Below are 17,355 nucleotides of genomic sequence, written 5' to 3'. Positions count from 1 at the left end.
AAAAGAGCATAGCACAACCAGAATTTTACCACAGATTTGAAGTTCAAAAGAAACCAAACACCAGCAGCCATCATAATTATACCTGCAAATAATAAGATTGTCTAGTCATTGACTAAAACACCCTTGTCCATGAACAGCTAGACTTTCTTTGGCTAAACTCTTGTTTTCTCACGCAGTATGCATTTCAAGTCAACGTGGTCTATGGAATAATATAAATGTGCTGAGAGGAGAGAATTTGTGCTTCTTTGTTTAAGCAGTAATGAATTGTGGACACTTTTTGATTAGCTAATATCCAACTTTGCCCCCAGTTGGACCAGAAGTTAGGAAAATAAAAAATAAAAAAATAGGGTATTGTTGAATTAGTCCAATGGCACCTTATTCCCATAATTGTCTTCAGGAATTGATTAGGGTCTAAGAAACTGATCAAGCCAGTTTAATTCCATCTACTAAATGTACATCAACTCAATCCATTAGTTTACTGTAACAGAGAGAGCATTCACCACAATTCCCATCAGTATTTCAAGAGCTACTCTACATCTCTTAGCTTTCCTTCCACTAGGCTGGGGCTGTGAAACCTATTCCAGCCAGTGGGCTGTGGTTTGATGGTGACTTGGGCACTTCTTGTCCAGAGCAATTAAAAGCCATTAGACTTTCTCCATCCCACTGACTCTCTACCATAGACCTTAGGAGCTAAATGTTCACATAGCTATGTCACAAGACAAAGGGATCCCAGATCCCTGAGTCACTGCATAGAGGACAGCCGCCATGAGCCCTCACCAAACCTTGCACTAGGCAGAAATACCCTTGTGCTAAGTCACTGAAATATATTGGTTATCTCGGCATAGCCTATCTCATAAATACTAATGTCACCAAGACAAGAGAAAACATTTCTTGTCTAAGAGAAAAATGTCAAATAGGAAAAACCTTTGGAGTCTTGGAGGTTGTCTGTTTTCTGTCCCCTTTGTTTGTCTTAGCACTACCCTTCATTCTCCAGAACTTGCCCCTTCACTGCCAGTAAGTATTCTAGAAAGAAAAGCCAAAGATGATCTTGAGACACTGTACTTATTAAAGCGTAGGTCTTAGGTCCTTCTGAACAGCTAGATGGAAAAAGCCGGCCGCGCTCAGTAGCTCATGCCTGTAATCCCAGCACTTTGGGAGGCTGAGGCAAGCAGATCTCTTGAGGTCAAGAGTTTGAGACTAGCCTGGCCAACATGGTGAAACCCCGTCTCTACTAAAATATAAAAAAATTAGCCGGGCATAGTGGCAAGCACCTGTAGTCCCTACTATAGGCTACTCAGGAAGCTGAGGCAGGAGAATCGCTTGAATGCAGGAAGCAGAGGCTGCAGTGAGTGGAGATCATGCCACTGCACTCCAGCCTGGACAACAGAGCAAGACTCCACCTCAGAAAAAAAAAAAAAAAAGAAAGAAAAAGAAAAAAAGAAAAAGCTGACACAACTGTACGGCAAGCTCAGATGACAGACTAGACCTAGGTGGCCCAATTTTGAATCCTGCCTCCCCTTATATTCCTTTGAGGAATTTACTTAACCTCCATTTCCTTGTATGTAAATGTGTGTAACACTACCTATCTCCTGAAGTTGTTGCTAAGATTAAACGAGTTAATATATACCAAGTACCTAGAACAGTGTGTGGCCTATAGTAAGCACAATTTAAGAGTGTGCTGGTAGGGGAGAGTCAGTGAGTGATATAAGAATAAACGGATATTTTAGCAGAAAATATCATTGGTGGTAGCCTCACATGAATCTGGTCCTCGGAAATTACTGTGCTCAGAGAGAGATTTGACTCAATCCCATAACATCTGGTCCTAATCAAAAGGGTAAGCTGAGTGTCCCAATCAACTAACTATGCAATATACTATCCAAGGTCATTTGCTAATACTAGTTTGTGGTTATATGGAAGGCAGTGGTGACATGATCTTGCTCGCTGTGCTTCTATAAATAATTCCAAAATGGCAAGGCACAATGGCTCATGCCTGTAATCCCAGCACTTTGGGAGGCTGAGGCAGGAGGATCATTTGAGCTCAGGAGTTTGAGACCAGCCTGGGCAACCTAGTGGGACCCTGTCTATATAAATAACAAAAAATAATTAGCTTGGCATAATGGTGTGTGCCTGTGGTCCCAGTTACTCAGGTGGTTGAGGATTTCTTGAGCCTGGGAGGGTGAGGCTGCAGTGAGCCATGATCGCACCACTGCACTCCAGCCTAGGTGACAGAGCGAGACCCTGTCTCACATAATGATGATAATAATAATAATAATAATTTCAAAGTTAAACTATCGGATATAAACCACGAAGAACCATTAAAAAGAAGCCAGGCATGGTGGTGCATGCCTATAGTCCCAGCTACTCAGGAGGCTGAGATGGGAGGATCCCTTGAGCCCAACAGTTCAAATCTAGCCTGCACAACATAGCATCTTTACAAAGAACACTAGAACAACAGGGTTACTATAGTTAATAATAATTAATTGTACATTTTAAAATAACTGAAAGAGTATAAGTGAGTTGTTTGTAACACAAAAGATTAATGCTCGAGGTGATGAATACCCCATTTACCCTGATGTGATTATTATGCATTGTATGCCTGTATCAAAATATTCCATATACCCCATAAATACATACACTTACTTATGTACCCACAAGAATTATTTTTTTTTTGAGACAGAGTCTCGCTCTGTCGCCCAGGCTGGAGTGCAGTGGTGCGATCTCAGCTCACTGCAAGCTCCACCTTCTGGGTTCACACTATTCTCCCGCCTCAGCCTTCCGAGTAGCTGGGACTACAGGTGCCCACCACCACGCCCAGCTAATTTTTTGTATTTTTAATAGAGACAGGGTTTCACCGTGTTAGCCAGGATGGTCTTGATCTCCTGACCTTGTGATCCGCCCACCTCGGCCTCCCAAAGTGCTGGGATTACACGTGTGAGCCACCACACCCGGCTAAAAATAATTTTAAAAAAGAATACCAGGATATAAAACTAGACTGTACTCACCATTTTTGCAATCATGGTCACATATGGACCTGCATGTTGATTCACAGCAAAGAAGTCCAGGAGCCGTGAGAACCAGAATATGATGTCTATGCAGTAGATCAGTCTTCCCGCTGTGTGAAAAGGAGCGTCACCCCATCGAAGGACGAAGCCAACTGAAAACAGGCCAATGGCCACGGTTTCTGTTAAGTTCCAGTACTCACTAATCCATACCTTCACCTTTTGAGTAAACTTCCCAGGTTCTGAAATACAGATCTAAAAGATGGAAGAAGGAAACTTTAAAAAGGAGGTACAACCAAAGAATTCCATCAATATGATCTTCTTAAATACACAAACCATTCACTGAACGAGTAATCTAAAACCAGCCAAACCTTAAATCACTCGCAGATTTCAGAGACTTAAGTTATCATCAGTAATGAATTATTTAAACAATGCTGTAAAGATATAATTTAATTCATTTGATAATACTAGATTGTCACTTGAAACTCCAACTAGAAGTCAAAAAAAATAGAAAGCACTTTTTCTAGCTTTCAATAATCCTGAAATAGCATGAGAAAACACCAAGACATTTTAAAACTCAATACTGCAGTGGATCTGTATAGCTACGATTTCATTTCAGGAGGCACAGCAGGGTGCAAAGAACACTGGATGGAGCAAGGAATCCTGTAATCCAGTCCAACTACTGCTATTTAGTGAGTTGTTGACAAACTACTAAGAATATGATATCGGGCCAGGTGCAGTGGCTCACGCCTATAATCCCAACACTTTGGGAGGCTGAGGCAGGCAGATCACTTGAGGTCAGGAGTTCGAGACCAGCCTGGCCAACATGGTGAAACCCCGTCTCTACTAAAAATACAAAAATTAGGCCGGGTGCAATGGCTCAAGCCTGTAATCCCAACACTTTGGGAGGCTGAGGCAGGCGGATCACTTGAGGTCAGGAGTTCGAGACCAGCCTGGCCAACATGGTGAAACCCCATCTCTACCAAAAATACAAAAATTAGGCCGGGTGCAATGGCTCAAGCCTGTAATCCCAACACTTTGGGAGGCCGAGGCAGGTGGATCACTTGAGATCAGGAGTTCAAGACCAGCTTGGCCAACATGGTGAAAACCTGTCTCTGCTAAAAATACAAAAATTAGCTGGGTGTGGTGGCAGGCACCTGTAATCCCAGCTACTCCAGAGGCTAAGGCAGGAGAATTGCCTGAACCTGGGAGGCAGAGGTTGCAGTGAGCCAAGATCTCACCACTGCACTCCAGCCTGGGTGACAGAGCAAGACTCCATCTCAAAAGAAAAAAAAAAGAAAAAAAAGAATGTGATATTGGAACTCACTAAGATAAGAAAATACCCCTGAAACACCACATCAGACAAACAGAAATGTAAAATAGTACACTAATTTTCCCTAAAGCATTAAAAAAAAAAAGGTACAATTCAGATAACTATCTTTTTCTCTCCTGACTTACTTTCTATAATCTATAAACTCCACATAGGAATTAGCAGGCAACATAGATATAATTACAAAGAATATAAGTATATAATGTTGGTTATATTACCTCTAGGACAAAATAAATATAGGTAAATACACAGACACAGAGACATACATTGACATCTAAAACAGTCTGAGTCACAAATATTTATGATTGCAGTTATAACTGATAGGAATGCTAGTTTTTGTTTTTGTTTTTGTTTAAGATGGAGTCTCGCTCTGTCACACAGGCTGGAGTGCAGTGGCGCGATCTTGGCTCACTGCAACCTCCACCGCCTGGATTCAAGCAATTCTCCTGCTTTAACCTCCCAAGTAGCTGGGATTACAGGTGCGTGCCACCATGCCCGGCTAATTTTTTGTATTTTTAGTAGAGACAGGTTTTCACCATGTTAGCCAAGATGGTCTTGATCTCCTGACCTCGTGATCTGCCTGCCTCGGCCTCCCAAAGTGCTGGGATTACAAGCATAAGCCACCATGCCCGGCCCCCTTTTTTTTTTTAAAGTAACTCATTATGAACTAGAAATTTTTAAAAGTTTTGTTTTTTTGCTTCTTGGATTATTTGCCTCAGAGAGATTTCCAGCTTCAATTTTCAAAGTGTTTGGTAGGAGCTTTCAAAAGCTATAAACGTATTCCTTACATATTGCACAACTTCGCCATTTATGCCACTCATTAGATGAAACTGATAATATGAAAATAATGCAAGGCAACAAAAATCAACCCCACCAAAAAAAAAAAAAAAAAAAACTCAGGGAAATCAAATAGTTGGAGGGTTTAATACAATTCTATGGCATCATCTATCCTTTAGGATTGGTAAACACACCAAGACATCCAATTCAAAGATAACTGCTTCCAAAGTGCACCAACCAGCAGAAAGCAGCTGATAAGGATAAAGGGCTGGAATCTAGGATTCTCCCCCAAATAACCTTTATGCAGCATGTAAGTCAAGGTCAGTGTGTCCTGTCTTCCCCCGCCCTTGATATGTCCATTTTCATCACCAGAGCCAAGGAGTCTTTTAGTGGATACCTACAGAAGCTGAGGGCATATGCAGAAGATAAAGGTAGATGGCATAACTCACCTCCCTGACCACCTCAATAGCACTGGTGAAGATGTAAATGCTAACAAGCCACTCCTGCACGCTGGGCTGGGGCTGCATCTCCACCAACACGGTGTAAGTGAACAGCATGAGGAATGCCAAATACGCCATCTGTGAGGGGGACACACATTCCCCATATGTGAGTGAGAGCAAGCATGGAGCATGCCAAGGAGACGCAGATGGAGCAGAAACCCAGGCATGAACTTCAACACGATAACATGAACACAGAACTAGGACCACCTTCGGGTTATTGATGACCTACTATCAAGGAAAGCACAACAATCCATGGTGTTCTAGTCTAGGATTTAGAGGCAGGAATGAAATCACTGTTCTCAGATGCATGGAAGGACACATTGTGCCATTCTGCTGGCTCGTGACTGGCATTTCCAGGACCCTGCACAACCAACAGGGGCACTGGCAAGCTAACAGCAAGCCCAGGAGGAATCACAGGTCTTCCCCTCCATCTTAAACACAGAAAGAAAACATGTGTGAAGCATGCCAGATCCACAGTGGCAATAGATGCTTATTTTCAAATACAATGAACTGTGGCCTTTACCACTGCTGGGAGTTCTATTTTATGTTGATTAAAATAATCTGTTTAATAGAAAAGTTGTGTCCAACTGTGAGCCCTTTTAATTAAGGACTGTTTGTCAATATTTATATCTTCAGCACTCAGCACTCAGCACTCTGCCTGACACATGATAGACATTCAATAAATGTTTGTCTAATTACTGTGTATATATATGTATGCCTAGATTTCCAAAGTCTTGAAAGAATTAAGACATAGTAATCACACATATAGATACATAGTGATTAATAGCTTTGTAATCTTATGTAATATTCTTATCTTCTTAAGATATAGTCCCAGAAGCAGAATATCTGTCCACGCACATTGAAAACTGTGACAAATATTACTAAATTTTCTGACAGAAAGGCTTTACCAGTTTACACTATTATCAACAATGTAAGAGACTGCAGTCCTCTAAATAGCCTCAGAGACAACACACAGTGCTCACTGATCAATACTTGCATTTAAAAACCTTGTATCGGCTGGATGCGGTGGCTCATGCCTATAATCCCAGCCCTTTGGGAGGCCAAGGCGGGCGGATCACCTGAGGTTAGGAGTTCGAGACCGACCTGGCCAACATGGTGAAACCCCGTCTCTACTAAAAATACAAAAAATTAGCTGGGCATGGTGGTGTGCACCTGTAATCCCAGTTATTCAGGAGGATGAGGCAAGAGAATCTCTTGAACCCAGAAGGCCGAGGTTGTAGTGAGCCGAGATCGCACCATTGCACCCCAGCCTGGGTGACAGAGCAAGACTCCATTTCAAAAAAAAAAAAAAAAAATCAGTTGAGAGAAAAATGTGTGTGTATGTGTGTGTGTGTGTGTGTGTGTGTGTTCATTCTCACAAAAGTCATATTATTTTAACCTTGATCCCTATTTCTCATATATTTTTATCTACCTAAATGGATAAGTCTGCTTCTAACTTTAGTTCTGCACAGATAACATAGAGAATAGCTTAAACCATTTCTAACTATATAAGAATGGTATTACTGACAATAGGTGGTCTTTTAGGCAGTCATAATGGATATTACTGCCTATGATTTAAGGAGGTGTAGAAGAGAAGCATATAAGAAAGTAATAATTCTATACTTCTCTTGGTCTATATCTCAAAGTCTGAGTGTTTTTGATGACTCCTTAGGGACACACTTTAACTTAATTTGTTCTATCAAGCATTTAAGTTTTTTGTCATTGGTTTCAGCATGGCTAGACAATTTACTCCTTAACTTTTACTCTGAGGTTCAGACCTTAGCCCATTTGTCTGTATATATTTTATTATTTGTATTTTGTTATCTCCTTATACTGATTCCTTATCCTGGACTCATTTACGTACATTAATGGTCTCCCCTACATAACTGTAAGCTGTTTGAGGTCAATATTGGTGTTTGGCAATGTCTTCTTCTCACTGCCCCCTCTGCTGCCTAGTATACTATGTCTTAAAGACAGCAGTTAGCTCTCAGTAAAATTCAATTGAATGACCTGAACCTCAGGTTACCCTCAGCCATAACTTTCTTTCTAATATGTATAGTATCCGACTATTCGAATCTGGAAGATTTATAAGCAAAAGACTACAAACATATTCGATTAGTAGATATTCAGATTGAGAAAGCAGCACAATTCCTCTACTTGAGAACAGGTTGGATTCCTAAAGGCTATGTTAAGTCCACTTACTCTTTAGTCCAAAGTGGCATCACACAAAGGCTACAAGCAACAAAAGTACTCACACCTAGGTAAAATTAGGCACTAAACACTCTGGACATTGGCAGTATTGCTTCTGACTCTTTTTGTTTCGTTCCAATTATTAAAAACACCATGGTGGGCAGATCTAGCTGGTTTTGTGCTACTGCTTAGCTTTGTTCCTGTTTCTTAAAGCTCCTGAGCTAGAAATTTCCAAGGGAAGAAATGCCTAAATACACTTTTCCCAATGGTATGACCATGGTTAAAACTCTCCCAGCACTCCTGTCAAAGTCTTTCGTATATGTTGTCGCACATTACAAAAATAGCAAAACCTCATTGTTTGAAAGCAGATGTGATTTTTGGAAACAGATAAAAATCATACACAGCTGTGTACTTATTCAATAAGTATAGGAAATAAGTGTGTGGTTGGCCAGGTAAATATTTGGAAATACAACACATTTAGATAAATATCCTTTTATAGTCACACTTCAAATGTTTTAGACATACAAACTCTTGGCCATGAGCTATTTAAGTGTAGATAAGCATTAGAAAAATAAATGCTATGGGAGCACATGTTCTCAGATCTCCTGAGGGCTCTGTCATGGAAAAAAATATTAAAAAAAAAAAAAGAAAAGAAAATTCTATGAAATAAATGTGAAAAGCACCAAACACATCTAAAGCACAGTTCATGCTTTCTCTGTAGCTCTGACATCCATAATAGATTTAGTATTTGTTCACACAGTTCAGCTTCTAAAGTTTTTCATTTTCTCTCTGTATTTATAAACATATACTACTGAAGGCAAAAAAAAACCACTTGCATCATTTTCTATCTATATAACACATTCTTACAAAGAAAAAGCTGATTCAATTGCTGATTTTCTAAGAAGAATCCACCCACCTATTGCTTAATTCTACAAACACTGCTATTAATTTGGTTGTTCCACAAATCTTTGAACGCTTAGCCTCCCTTCAAATGGTGAGGTTTTACCACTTTTGTGAATGTGCAACAACATACTTGAGGGACTCTGATAGGAGTGCCGAGAGAGTTTTAACCACAGTCACACTGTTAAGAAAAGAATATTCCAGTGCTTCTTTCTGTGGAAATTTCTAGCTCAGGAGTTTTTAGAGACAGGAGCGAAGCTAAGCAACAGGGCAAAGCCAGTTAGATCTTCCCACAATAACAGTGCTAACTCTTAGCACTCAAAGAGAGAAGAAAATGCTTGTTCTCAAACTCCAAACAGTAGGCGAGCTCCACCCTAACCTATCCCTGCCTTCCTCCAGTCCTCTTTGCTACCTACTTTGTCATGCCCTCACTTTTTTTTAACTAGGCTTCTACATTTTTATTGCAAAGTGGCACATCAGGCATATTATCAACATCATCACTAGCTATCAACCATCATTAATCCGACATATATTGTTGTAATGAGACCAACCGTATAAAACCAAAACTTGACAATTGGAGCACTGTAGAACTCATAGACTTTCCTGGTCCATGGAAGGTGTTGGTGCCCACTTTCCAAACCAAAATGCTGATTTTCATCCAGTTTCTCATCATGGCCCTTTTCCAAATCATACTCTTTCTGTAAAACAAACAATCATTTTCTTGTCAGCAGCTTAACTAAAATAGTGACAAGCATGAACATCCAAAAAATATCATAAATAATATATTAGAAATTAATTAGCTGTAATCCCAGCACTTTGGGAGGCCAAGGTGGGCAGATCACCTGAGGTCAGGAGTTCAAGACCAGCCTGGCCAACATGGAGAAACCCTGCCTCTACTAAAAATACAAAAATGAGTAGAGTGTGGTGGCACATATCTGTAATCCCAACTACTTGGGAGGCTGAGGCAAAAGAATCGCTTGAACCCGGGAGGCAGAGGTTACAGTGAGCCGATATCATGCCACCGCACTCCAGCCTGGGTGAGAGTGAGACTCTGTCTCAAAAAATAATAATAATAATAATAATAATTGGGCACCCACATGCCAAATTATAATCTTACCTTTGAAGGGAGAGAAAACTGCATGTATTGTATAAATTATTGACCAGGTAAAACGCATGAGGTATTTCTGAAATGCAAGCTGTCTCTGTAGTAATCAAACCCAAAGTAAGAATAGTTCCAAGGATTTAAAAATTGATCTCTTTCCCAATATCCTTTTTTTTTTTTTGAGATGAAGTCTTGCTCTTGTCGCCCAGGCTGGAGTGCACTGGCCCGGTCTCTGCTCACTGCAACCAACCTCCGCCTCCCAGTTTCAAGAGATTCTCATACCTCAGCCTCCCAAGTAGCTGGGCTCACAGTCACCTGCCACCACACCTGGCTAATTTTTGTACATTTTTAAATTTTGGAACCTAAGGATACTCATAAAATCCCTGTGAAATCAGTAATGAACAATACAATTATTTCCTTAACACATAAGAAATTGAGCATACATTGATGATGCATGGCCATTCCTTGTCATAGGAAATTCAGACACTGCATTAGTTTTAGGATTCTGACCTTCGATAGCATCCCCACTGATTTATAGCAGAGGGTCTGTTTGTCTGCAGTTCATGTGCTCTCTGAGCTTCTAGAGTTCCTTGAACACCCTGCAACCATGTGCAAGTATTTGTGTTGTACATGCATTTTTCTGGGGAAAGGATCAGATTTTCATCAACTACCAAAAAGGTATGTGTCAGTCCAAGGGAATTAACTCATGTAGAGAATTAGCAATGAGTATATGTAAGGCAGAGCAGGAGTTGCCTGAATGTGACTACACAAACACCCACACAGAACGAGCTTTGAAAAGAGGAAGGAAAGAAAGAGAAAAGAAAAGAGAGAAAGGAAAAGAAAAGACAAGACAAGACAAGACAAGACAAGACAAGACAAGAAAAGAAAAGAAAAGAAGCACTTATAGCCTGGCTACCTTTAAGAAGCAGCAATAACAAGGGTAGCGAAAGGAAAGCAAAAGCGATGTCACTCTACTGTGTAGATTTCTAGGTGGTTTTAGTTTTTTAATAGGAAACACATGTAATTTTTAATTTTTTTAAGTAATATTGAAAGAAAGGAATGTTCTCTGCTGCCTCTCAAACTAGTCCATTCTTGCAACCTAGCCACAAAAGTTATCTCTTTAATGTCAGACCTGCAAGATTAGCAAAATTTTTTAAGCCAAGGAATGAGTCAAATTTTGCTTGAGTTGTCCATATAATTGCAGAAAAAATGTGATGTTTAAGGCCTCAGGCATCTAGATGGGTTATCATCAGTGCCTGATTAATTATTCAGTCATTTATTTCACTTTGGGCAGTGGGGTTAGGATTGTGACTTAGAAATGTAGGAATTGGTTCCTAGCAGGTTTGAACCAGCCTAGAATTAAAATGGCATAAAACCAATTAGAAAAGTGATCATTTATGAGCTTTTAATGACGTCAATACCACATCAGAAAGACCCCAGAAAGCAATTTAAGTAACGACTTTATTATTAAATAACTTCTCTTATTATTTTTCTAGGAGTGTTTCATTAGCTCTTAATTGCTCTTGACAGTTTGGAGTGGATTATAAAGTGCTGATCGGGCCTGTCTCTGAGTTGAATTCAAAGACACCAATTGCTATGATGAAGACAACCTGAGAATATAAATTCAGATTTTTTTTTTTTTTTACTGAGAAGAAGGTAAAGACAAAAACATTTGGCTTGAAAAACTTTTATTACATATATATAGCTCCCCTCACCCCCCACACCCCCTGACCACCCCACACTCCTTTTTTCTCTCTAATTGTAATCTGATACCAGCAGGTACACAGATTAAAATTATAACTACAACAATAAGTCTTCCCCCATATCTGTTTTGCAGTCATCATTCCCACTTAATGATGTTCTGATAGAATAGATTTTGTTATACAACTTTCTTAGTATTATTTCACTGTGTCTAAGACCGAGCTCATCTTTCCCCTTCTGAACCCATTCCTTCTCCAGTTATCCTTGTGTCCCTTCAATATGGCCTTGTTTAAAAGGCCCTCTTCCTCTCCATGTCCATTGCTACTGACTCTCAATAAAGGATTTATCATTTCTCACCTGGATGGCTATGCTACCCTGGCCTATGTTCACCCTGCTTCCAGCCAGTCTTCTTGCTAAACCATCCTATGCCCTGGAGGCAGAATAATTTCTCTAATAGTCAGATCATCTCACTACTCTGGCATACACATTCACTGGCTGTCCGTAACTTACACAATAAAAATCATACTCCTTCACAGGATATACAAGAATCTACATGATCTAGCCTCAATCTACTTTCCAGCCATTCCTACAAGTACTCCCAGCTTGTCACCTAACCCTCATAACCTCGATTCCAGCCAAACCATACCATTTGCGATGCTTTACATATGCCTTGCCACTTCCCAACTCCATGACCCTGCTTATTGTCTCCTTCCCACTGACATGCTCTTTTCCCTCTCCACATCCTCAAGTCAAGCTCAAACACCACCTCAATCATAAAACTGTCACCAACCCCTAATCCTCACCTACGACTCCTAGTGGGAAGGGTCTTCTTCTGCTGTTGGTTAACCCAGTCTGCCATCTTACTATAATTTAGTCCTAAGAAAACTCATGTCATCAGAGGTCATGTTTTTAAGAGGTTATCAGCTAAAAAGATCTAAATTTCACATGGCAAAGTTATTTTGCCTGTAGGAATTTCAATAAGGAGTTTTATAAAACCTCAGTGAGCAAATGCAGTATTTGATGCTATACAGCTTCAGCTCCAGAATAATGGCTTTCCTTCTCCAATTACCAAAAGTGCCTTCTTTATATTCATTATTACCCACTATTACCACAAGAAGACAACACAGTGATACTCTAAAGAGCATCTATGTATCACCTGCCTTCAGTTTCCTGCCACAATACATAATGCAAATTATGTTCCTCAACTAATAAATTGCATTACTTAATTAGTGTTATGAAATCTTATCTACCCCATCAAAAGTGCTGCCTCCACCCCTTACACCATGCCTAGCAAAATTCTAAAAACATAGCAGCTTATTAATAATTACTGCTTAAGTTAAATTCAAAGGCAAAAGAAAGATTGTGGTTATGATTATAAGCCATTTATAGTGAACAGACTTGAAACACTTTTTCAATACCTGTTTTAATTGAACAATGGTGAGATATTGTGGATATTCTGTCTGATAAGCCCCACAGTGGAAAAGGCTGCATCTGCCTTAATTAATTCAGAGTCCACAGAACCTCTAGCACATGTAAAGTGGCCACTAACGAGTCATTGAATTAATAAATTGGTATATGGCTATGTCCAAACCACGTCTTTGATTTTGGCTTTGAAGTAGAAATACGATATTTTGCTTAACTGTATATGGGGGTTAATTAGGTCTATTGTACATAGTATACCTGACCATAGCATAATATGATTAAGGTTATACAAGAGAACTAAATGCTTGACTGATTAGTCAGAGGCATTTTAAAATAATGTATAACCCCAGGAACATCTGTCATCACGGGCCTGAAATAGAGGCAACATAAATTTTGTTTAATAGATGGCTATATAAATAAACATTAAGGATGTGTATGTTTGCGTGCAGTCAATACAATGAAAATTCAGTTCCTTATGATTTTGCACTAACCACAGAAGCACTTTCTTTGGAACTGCTGGCATTCTGGTCACTGTAATACCACATAAATTGGTAGTCCTGGGACTGGGGAACATGTGACATCTCAGCTTTGCTTTTAAATTCCAATGTAAAAATGGTGGGTGGTAAAATAATGCTTATAATAATCTGTAAAAGAAAAAGAAAGCAAAACAAAGTATTAGGGACTACAAAAGCACATACTAGACAAATAATGAAATTAAGAATTTCAGTGTATATAAAATGCCATCCCCATCCCAGTTCAATTTTCATCCCGTTTCTATAAATAATTTTTTGACTCAGCAACTTCAGTTCTTGTGTCTTGCTCAGAAATATTCATGAGTACAAGCATTTGCGGATAAGAATGTTCATTGCAAGACTATTTGTAAAAGCAAAGCACTGGTGTCAACCTAAATGTCTATCTAGAGAGGGACAGCTGGTCTGGAATAACCTAATAGTGGAATACTGTGCAACCATTAAAAAGACAAAGGCAATGTTGAATATAATGAAAAGGTAGCTACGCTATATTGTGAAGGGAAAAAATCAAATTACAGTTATCTCTTGGTATCCAAGGGGGATTGCTGCCAGGACACCCCTGACCCCCGACCCCAAGGATACCAAAATCTGAGCCTGCTCAAGTCCCTGATATAAAATGGTGTTGTATTTCCATATAACCTATACACATCCTACCCTTACTTTAAACCATCTCTAAATTACTTATAATACCTAATACAATGTAAATGCTATATAAATAGTTGTTCTGTATTGATTTTTCATTTGTATGACTTTTATTGTATTGTTATTTATCTGGGGCTGGTTTTCCAAATATTTTTTATCTGAAGTTGATTAAATCGGCAGATGTGGAACCCATGGATATGAAGAGCCAACTGTATAGAAGAACACAGAGTGATCCCATTTTTGTCAAAAAATAAAATTAAAAATCTTAGCTATTTAAATGCATATACATATGCATTTAAAAGTTTGAAAATATGTATACCACCCTGTAATTATTTATCTCTAGGAATAGCAGGACAGGGCAGTGACAAGTATTATTTTTCAATGAGCACACTGCTTTAATAATATTTTAAAGCCATTAAGTAGCTATTACCACGTAAAACACATTAAAATTTGTTGATATTATAAAATCAAGAATCTAAAAGTATACCGTCACCTTCTGTTAGATCCATCTCCCATTCTACACGTATCTTTTCTCTACTAGTAAAACTCAAGGAGGGTATATATCCAGACATCCACAAGTTTTTTTCATTATACTGCTATTATTTATTAATTACTAACAGTCTTTTCAAAAAAAATTTTAAATTCAACTTGTATGACCTTCCAAGGTAAAGAGTTTAAAAGATTTACTAAATGCTCTGATATCAACTTGATGAACACTACCTCTTTCAAGCTAAAAGTAGGCCTTAATATTCTGGTATTCAGTGACCAAAAAGAGGATTTAAATTGACTATTTGACATTCATTATTAAGTATGGTAAACTGAAGTCATATCCTTGTCAACCTTCTTTTTTTTTCATGATGAAATTATCTTTTGTCATCCTGTTTTAAAGCTTGATCTCCTATGAAGATTCTCTGGACTTTCTACAGTTCTAATAGGATTTTATTTGTGTGTTTGTTTTTGTCCAGATGTAGAACCCAAAATACATGTGATCTTCTAGGTCTGGAAAAATCGCAGTTACCATACCCAGTGGTAATATTGTACTAATTAATCTCTAGTCAACTTACTGAAGAGGCCCCACATTCTGTTGCCCTTGTGCATTGCAGAACAACTGGCTTATGAAATAGTATTTGACAACATCAGTATCCCATCTCTAAGGGATAGGATGGAGAATTACAATGAGTTTTCCCATCCACATCTCCCTACATGGTTTTCCTACAGTTTTTTTCTACTTGGAATTAGCCTAGCCAGGACATCTCACAATTATTTGCAAATGGGTTTCTAAAATTCACCAACTAAGCACTGATAAAGTAAGATCTAAACACTGGAGAAGAATGTTTACTGCAGCTTAGAGACTTTAAGTAGCTAACTCAGCCTTTTTTATTAACTCACTCTATGTTTTGGGGCAAAACATTTAGTCTTACTTCACAAGTCTCCTTTTTGGTATGAAGTATATGAAGAACAAGAATTCATTAAGTTCTCAGAAATAAGGATTTCTAGTAAACTAGAGTATATACAGTACACAAACATGAGGAAAATTATTTCTCAAACTACCAGCTATCTATATCTTATCTCACTCCCTGAACGTTGAACTTATGTAGCTACAGTTGAACCCATTCACATCACTTATTCCTCAGTTCCAAGGGTGCAATCAAAGCAGATCATCGGAGAACTTCTGAAAACAATTACTGTTTCTGATATTTTCTTTAAAAGGATTTATGTTGAGATCCTTTTTGGTTGACATTTCTCTTATTTCTATAATTTCATCAGTGGAAAAATAGTCATGCTTGGGATGCATCATATTTTTAAGAACTCTAGGAAAAATAAAATTAAAATATAAAATACAGACTTATGTAGTTCTTAATACTCACTCTTTGTCTCCTTTTATTTATTTGGTTTCATAAGTATATGTACTCTTTAAGCTTGGCCATAACCTAAAGCCTTTAGACTTAGGTTTGACGTCAAAAGTTAAATGTCCTTAGCAGTCAACTAAATTAGTCTTGATAATTTAAGATAATAGATGAGGCTGAGAATTTTGAGATGGTTAGTTATATGAACAAATGTATTGGAGGGTAGCCTTATGAAAGAGTCACTTATTCTCTCAAAAAAAAACACACACATACACACACATACACACACACACACACACACACATTGGGTGAGCAGAACAACAGAAGTTATTAATTTTATTTAGTTTATTATCTGTTAGTATTCTTACACTGAGAAAAAAATTCACTAAAAAGTCTCATTTACTTTTGTTGTAAGTATTGGAGGCAATAGCAACTAATAATAATGAAATCTTGCATGTTTGTCTATGCTTTTAACTTCTAACCACCCTCACCTTTGTGGTGGACAGGGCAGGTAAAATTATACCCATTTTTCAAAAGGAAACTGTGGCCATGGGAGATAAAAGTCGTCTTCACAGATTCCTCTGGGAAGACCCCAGATCTTCTGTGAGAATCAATTATATTAACTGGGATGTGAGGGCGATCTGGCTGTGACATCTGTCACTCCATTGATTGCTAGTGTTGATTCAGCTGATCTGGCCGGCTAGGCAGGTGTCCCCTTCTTCCCTCACCACTCCATGTGCATCCCTCCCAAAGCTGCGCGCTCTGTCGCTCAGTCGCAGAAGATGACCATCCCTGATAGAGGTGGACCAATCTTCCATCAAGGGTATATGAGTAGCTGCACTCCCCTGCTAGAACCTCGAAATGAGCTCTCAAAGATATTAACTGGTTTTCCTGAAGACACAATTCTGGAACAAAATGTAACTCGAGTACAGAATTTTATACAAAACTAACATTAAACTCCATAAGACAAGTAAAGTAAATTTACCTTTAACCAAGAGTTTTTCCTCATTTTCAGCCGCCCCATCCACATGTCCGTCAGTAGCATCTGGGTACAAGTATGTGAAACAAAGGGTCGTAATCCTCCCGACACGGCCAGTTTCAGGCAGGTCGAATTGCTCCAGTTCCTGAGTTCATACGTCAACAGCGTCATGGCCATGCGCTCATTCTGCTTGAATGCCTTCTCCAACAAGTCCAGAGCCAGCTGGCCAAACTGTCTGCCATGACGGTGGCCAATTAAGAAAACAAAGGCAGGTGAGAGAGCTGCATTATTAGAAACATTTTAGAACATTTAGAAACATTGTAAAAGATTGGATGTGAGGCTCAGAAAATATCAATTCATAAGGCTTCCTTTAAAAAAAAAAAAAAAAAGCCAACAACACCAAACAGCAACTTAATAATCTTAGTTTCCAGAAACT

At 38.8% G+C, this 17,355-nt stretch overlaps 1 protein-coding gene across 1 annotated transcript in view; it reads right to left on the bottom strand.

The window, feature by feature from the left end:
• The window catches only part of TRPM6 (transient receptor potential cation channel subfamily M member 6), a 170,777-nt gene that overhangs the window by 60,048 nt on the left and 93,374 nt on the right, over positions 1–17,355 (bottom strand). The window contains exons 17-21 of the mRNA XM_055272224.2: positions 16,926–17,154; positions 13,413–13,565; positions 9,248–9,394; positions 5,556–5,684; positions 3,003–3,254 (exon numbers count right to left, since the gene is read on the bottom strand). Of these exons, the coding sequence (XP_055128199.1) occupies positions 3,003–3,254; positions 5,556–5,684; positions 9,248–9,394; positions 13,413–13,565; positions 16,926–17,154 (910 nt within the window). The remainder of the gene's footprint in view (positions 1–3,002; positions 3,255–5,555; positions 5,685–9,247; positions 9,395–13,412; positions 13,566–16,925; positions 17,155–17,355) is intronic.

Source organism: Symphalangus syndactylus, chromosome 3 (assembly GCF_028878055.3).
Source record: "Symphalangus syndactylus isolate Jambi chromosome 3, NHGRI_mSymSyn1-v2.1_pri, whole genome shotgun sequence".
Lineage (NCBI taxonomy): Eukaryota > Metazoa > Chordata > Mammalia > Primates > Hylobatidae > Symphalangus > Symphalangus syndactylus.
The sequence above is the reverse complement of the archived record's forward strand: the minus strand, read 5'-3'. Positions and strand labels throughout refer to the sequence as shown.